The following is a 6115-nucleotide window of genomic DNA, read 5'->3' on the forward strand; positions in this document are numbered from 1 at the left end:
TCCCCCCCCCCCTCTCTCTCTCTCTCTCTCTTTTTGCTCGCCCTTTTTCTTACATTCACTTTTTCTGACTTACTCCTGCCTACGTCCTGCGCACTCCGGTTGATTTCTCGCGGTTAGATTTTCGCAGTTGACCGCTCTTTCGCGTGGCGGGAGGGAGAAAGGAGAGGAGGGTTGAAATCGTGCAGCCACCCTTCTTAGGGTGAAACTCGTCTAACTCGACCGGAAGTACCAATGTCAACTTCGGATGCACGGCGACGCAGCGGTATATTTGTCGGGAGAAATCCGTCGGGCCAATTGCAGTTACGTTTCTGATGTCGAGGCAGACTGGAAATTTCTGATGGCTGATTACGAGCGTACATACGCGACAATTATTCGAGTTTCGTGCTGACAGAAGACGAACGCAGGCTGAGCGGCAAAATTTACTACCTGGAATTTTTCATTTAATCGATCAATTAGTATAATTGAAATTGGCTGATTTAGCTTTCTTCACCTGTTAGTAATCTTAATGATACCACTGATCTTTATCATATATCACTCTATTCCTTTGAAAGTCCTATTATTGGTTAGACCTCAAATCAGACTCTGCTTAAACTAGCGCATTATTATATTTCTTATACTTGTTTCTTTTTTTTCGTATTTTACACTATTTGTCTATTTTCGGTGTGTTCGTTTATGTATTATAATTTTTCGTGTCTTAAGAGCATTGTAATCCAAAAGGACACATTCCGTAAATAAATAAATAAATACATAAATGAATAAATTAATTAATTTCTCTCAAAGCTGAATATTTTTTATATTCTCTCGTTGCATCGTCACCTTTCAGAATGTCGTCTCGTTGGAAAATTGTCGAATCGATCATAGTTAGTTAGGTAATAACTCGAATAATTTAACTGTTTATTTTTTTAATCGAGGAACGCGCTCGATGTCACTTAATCTCGAGAGACTGTAATTACAATAGTACAACGCAAAGAGGTCTTGCAGTAATAGCGTAACGAAGATCGAATACTTAGTCCGGCTCAAAAGCGATGAATCTCGAGCCTGTTGCGAAGACTATAGGAGGGGAGGGGGGGGGGAGCAGGGTGGGAAGAATGAGAAGAAAGGAGGGCGCCCTTTTCCTCAAGTACACGGTAGTGACACGTTACCATTATCGCGTCTCGGCGGCTAATGAGAGTTTGCGCTGCCATTGTTTCCGATCCACGTCGGGCCAAACGCCGTAGCGAGCTTAATGAATCTTGCGAAATTAAGCTTGCAAAATGTTAAACATGGTTAATATTATCACACTTATCGGCAAAAGGCAAAGGAAGGGCAATGGAATTTATTACGCGCCCGTGAAGTGCGCCCGTGAGTTCGCGCTCAAAGCAAATCCATGTTTGCGTCATTGCCGTCGTTGTCGCCGTCGTTTACGTTTTTCTGTATATCATTCCGATCGATTAACAGAAAATTGTTGTCACACGTTGTGTTGCAGGTTTGGTTTCAAAATAGACGAGCCAAGTGGCGCAGGCAGGAAAAGATGGAGGCCGCGAGACTGGGCTTGAGCGAGTATCATCATGCCGCCAATATGAGGTTCGTGTTTAGATCCAGTCTCTGGCTGTATTATTAGACGCGCTTTAATTTCGTACATTTCATTGATTTCCAAGAACCAGCTTTATAATACGGTTCATGTGTGTGTGTAACGAAGCGACGTGGCTACATCGCAGAGTTTTCCCGATTTTCAGAAACGTCGCCGGTCCGGCGCTGGGTCTACCAGGGGACCCGTGGCTTGCGCCGCCAGGATTGCTGAGCGCGCTACCCGGCTTCCTGGCAGCACCTCACACAGGATACCCCAGTTATCTAACGTCTCCCAGACGATTACCGTCGCCACCGAATGTCGGCGCCGTGGCTAATCCCGTTCCAGGTAACGATCGTCTCCGGGCGCATCTCTCGCTTCTCTCCGGTCTAATGTGTCCGATTTAAAAGGGGGGGAGGGGGAGGAGGGGGGGCTTTCGATACGCATTTTCGTATATCCGAATTAAATTTCGAGCGAAAAACTATCGGTTCCGGCGCGCGTTCCTCCGTTCCGATGTGTTCGATTCACAAAAGGAGGCCCCCGACACGCTTGACATGCAAATTAAATTCGAGCGGAGACACGGGATCGCAATATGCACACCGTGAAATAAGAATCACTTTCCATCGAGAAAAGTTTACGTCACACAGTAGCTGGAATAATTAAAATTTAAGATATTTAATATATACGTTAGTACATGGAATGTTTAATTTATCACGTGACACGCGTGTAAACTATATAGAGACAGAGAGAGAGAGAGAGAGAGAGAGAAAGGGAGAGAGAGAAAGAGAGAGAGACCAACGAAATCGCTCATTCATCTATTAGGGGTACCTATAAGTAATATCGTTTTTCTCAGATTGAATAAACATCGCCACCTTGTTCGTGAACGTGATTTATTATTACCATAATCTATATATTAATTAAATTTACTGACATTTAATGTGCCTATTGTAAAATTTTGGAAGAACTAAGTGTTAAATAAAATGAAATTTTGCACAAGTATCAAAAAGCGACATTACTTACAGGTATCCCTGATAAATCGCGTATAAAATGATGCTTTAGACGTTCCACAAGAAGAAGAAAAATAAAAGCGAAAAAGATAGAGAGAGAGAGAGAGAGAGAGAGGACGGTTCCGAAAAATCAACGCGGTGAACGCGAACGGAATGTCGATCGATTCTTCCTCCTTCGTTCGAACTTATGGTACTCCTGAATCCACGGGTGTGTACAGCACTCTCTCACGTTGCGAGGGCGGATTAACGAGTCGATTAGCATGATCACGCTCGCCATTGTCATAGTCGTCGCCGTCACTATCGTCGTCGTCATCGTCGTCGTCGTCGTACATGCCCACAACGACACGTAGAAATCGCGCTGTTCGCAGGGTCCCTGGCCAGCAGCATGGCGAGCATAACCGCCGGCGGCCACGTGCAACCACCGCCGCCGAGTCCGCCGGGGCACGATCCTCGCACGACGAGCATCCAGGCGCTCAGGATGCGGGCCAAGGAGCACGTCGAGAGCATCACCAAAGGTCTGCAGATGGTCTGAAGGTTAACCGAAGATTCGCTAAGGGCGCGCACCGCTGTCAGCCACCGCGGCCTGGCCGCGCCAGCGACGGCGTGACGAGGGGAAGCGAAAGCAGCTCTTCGCCCGGACACTTCTCGATCCTGAAGAGTCACTATCGAGAAGGAGGAGCAGCGGCATGTCGACCGACGAGAGCGAGCGAGAGAGAGAGAGAGAAAGGAGGAAAGAGAGAGAAGCAGGGGAAATGGATGCAGTTTATCCGGCGACGGGTCGCGAAACCGAATCCACCGACGAAGGTGCTGGACGCAGGGACGCTTCACGGGGGAAGAGGGTGATCGTCGAACGCGCGGCGAATGGTCCCGACGATTGCGAGGTGGAAGCGCGAGAGGAAAATCTCTCACGCTCGTCGTCGATAGTTACCAAAGGGACGATTCGTCAGGTGGTGGTGATGACGCGAGGACGTAATGTGTCGCGATCCGACGATCGGCGGGTGTCGTCTTGGACGACGATTGTAGAGACAATCGATGCAGGTGCACCTATGATCGATGAGCATGTGTTCATGGTTGGGAGTGCCGAATGTTGTGGGCTAACTCGTTGAGGTGCACACTCGTGGTAGAGTTCCGACGTCGGGGAAAAATCGAGTCTTTCGCTTTCGAGGTAGCGCCGTACAAATAACATGGTCAAATTTGTGAATAGGCAAAAAGGAAAGAGAGAGAGAGAGAGAGAAAATAAGACGTTCGCGAGTCTCAACGACCGTTTCCCCTTCGGACGTAGTCGCGTTGTTCCGGTGCTTTTGATATCATTGAACGACGGTAGTCACTGGAATAGCGGGCCCGATATAGATTCAAGCTCACGTTCACGTTGACCGGCGAGAAAGAAGCATTCCTGAGCGCGGGTCGCGCGCGACAGTGCGCGTCGAATAATTGCGCGCGCTCGGGGCTTGGCTCTAAGCCGGTATTGTGCAATAGACGAAGCGGAATGATTACGTCGCGCGAAACTTGTCGCGTCGAGCGAGGTGGGCGTACGATGAAGACAGAACCGATTAATTTTTAATCGTTATCACCGCAACTTACCGCTCTCTCATCGTGATTGCTCGTATTCCGAGTTATTTTCTAAAAAAAAATGGAAAAAAGAAGGAAGGAGAAAAGAGCGTCCTTAAGAGCGAAAAGAGAAAACGTTCATCCCCTCCCAGCCGTCCTCTTCGGTTCTCCCCGAGCGAATTACTTTCGAAGCGCTTGAATATTGGATCGCTGAGATTGGGAATTATAACGCACGTGTGATTTCGTTGTCGTTGCTGGACAGAGGTAAACATTGCCTAATTTTATAAAGCGAGTATCGCGCTGATGTACATCAATCGCCGCGAAACACAATGACAGTCAATTTAAACTTGTTTCTAGCCCCTCCTCCCCGTCCCTACCTCGCCCGTTAACGAATTCATTAATATGTGTGATTGTGAAACTATGAAATACAAATGCGGCACATGCGGTGTATTCCGTGTGTATACACATGCACACACGCGCGCGTACACACACACACACACACACGCACACCCACACACACACACACCCGGCGTTGTACGATAATTCAGTGATAATAGAACTAGCCGACGCGAAACCTTTCATAAAGTAATCGTATCACTTCACGGCCATTAAATATGCGAACGGATGTTAAACGGATCGATAAATTAGCGTTGATCTACGTATGGGATATTTAAATTATCACTTGGTACGTAAACTCCACGTAGGAGAATTAACGAAATATTCCGGCGCTGTCACTTTTTATCGCTCATCTATCTAGGTCGCGTATAAAGTGATAGTTTAGACATTCTGCATGTAGAGAGAGAGAGAGAGAGAGAGAGAGAGAGAGAAGAAACAATTTCGAAAACCGCCGCGGTAAACGCGAACGGAAACTCGATCGGCTCTTCCTCCTTCGTTCGAATTTGTGCTCCACGTTTGTGTGCCGTTTATTGCCGTTGAAGGACAAACGACGGAGGAGCAGAAAAGCGATTGTTTCGATACGAATTCGCAACGAGCAGCATCGGTTGGTTCATGACGAACATGCCTGCATTCGCATCAAGTTCTAAGTGTCTCGAGCGACGACGATATCCGAGCGGAATGACAAGTGAAAAGAGGATGCGCTGTTGTTTGATAAACGACGATGTACCTTGAAAAAAAAAGATATCTATAAACCCGATACGATGCGTTCCGATCGAGTTGAATATAACGGTTCCGTCGCGGAGTGTGTCTCCGATTTGCGCTCGTCGGCCGAACATCTCTCCTTGCGATAATCGAGGTAAGTTGCGTTCTACGTTCGTAGCAGATTACGCGTTTTGACCAGCCCCGGTCAGATGTGAGAAGCCGTTAAGCCGGAAACAAAAACGTCCGTCGGTCCCCGGGGACGATCGTGGAGCGCCGACGGCAGCGATTGTTGCGTCGGTGGGAGAACTAGCGAAATATCTCTTGTAGAATATAGAACGAAGGACACACGGAGGCGAGGAAGAAGTAAAAAAGCGGATTTTGACATAAAACAATATTCTGCAGTATTAATATGTTAAGGCGAAGGATTGTGCATATTATTTAGATTGCCGTCACGGTAATGTAAATTCCGGAGAGCGCGGAGGAGGATTCACCGCACGCGTTGATGTGTGACTCGCGATTCGCGATACGCAAAATCGCGAGAGGTTCAGTGGCCGATCTTCAAAATGTAAAACTTTTTTAACATTTATCAATTTCCTTGCTGGTAGTATTATTTTTCTCGATGAGACTGTAATACGTTTCGTGATTTTATTTTATTTCCCATCTTTGAGGTATACATATTTTTCTCTAAACACACAGTAAAAAATCTGTGTTAAATTTAATATATTTTACAAACGGTTTACACAAAAATTAATTTAACATAAAATGAATATGTTTAAAAATAATATAAATATTATATGGTCAAAAATGAACAGAAAATTAATATCCGTAATATATTAATTAACAAATTGATACTGAAGTGTAAAATGTATTATTTCAACACTTACATATAATGAATATCGACTTAATGCAAAAAATA

The 6115-nt window shown here is 45.9% G+C and overlaps 1 protein-coding gene across 1 annotated transcript in view; it reads left to right on the forward strand.

The window, feature by feature from the left end:
* LOC106741013 (retinal homeobox protein Rx1-like) overlaps positions 1–4572 on the forward strand; it is a 47690-nt gene extending 43118 nt beyond the window's left edge. Inside the window, exons 3-5 of the mRNA XM_014612570.1 lie at positions 1466–1563; positions 1716–1894; positions 2922–4572. Of these exons, the coding sequence (XP_014468056.1) occupies positions 1466–1563; positions 1716–1894; positions 2922–3085 (441 nt within the window). The 3' untranslated portion in view covers positions 3086–4572. The remainder of the gene's footprint in view (positions 1–1465; positions 1564–1715; positions 1895–2921) is intronic.
* The last annotated feature ends 1543 nt before the right edge of the window (positions 4573–6115 follow it).

This window comes from Dinoponera quadriceps, unplaced genomic scaffold (genome assembly GCF_001313825.1).
Source record: "Dinoponera quadriceps isolate SergipeBrazil2010 unplaced genomic scaffold, ASM131382v1 scaffold367, whole genome shotgun sequence".
Lineage (NCBI taxonomy): Eukaryota > Metazoa > Arthropoda > Insecta > Hymenoptera > Formicidae > Dinoponera > Dinoponera quadriceps.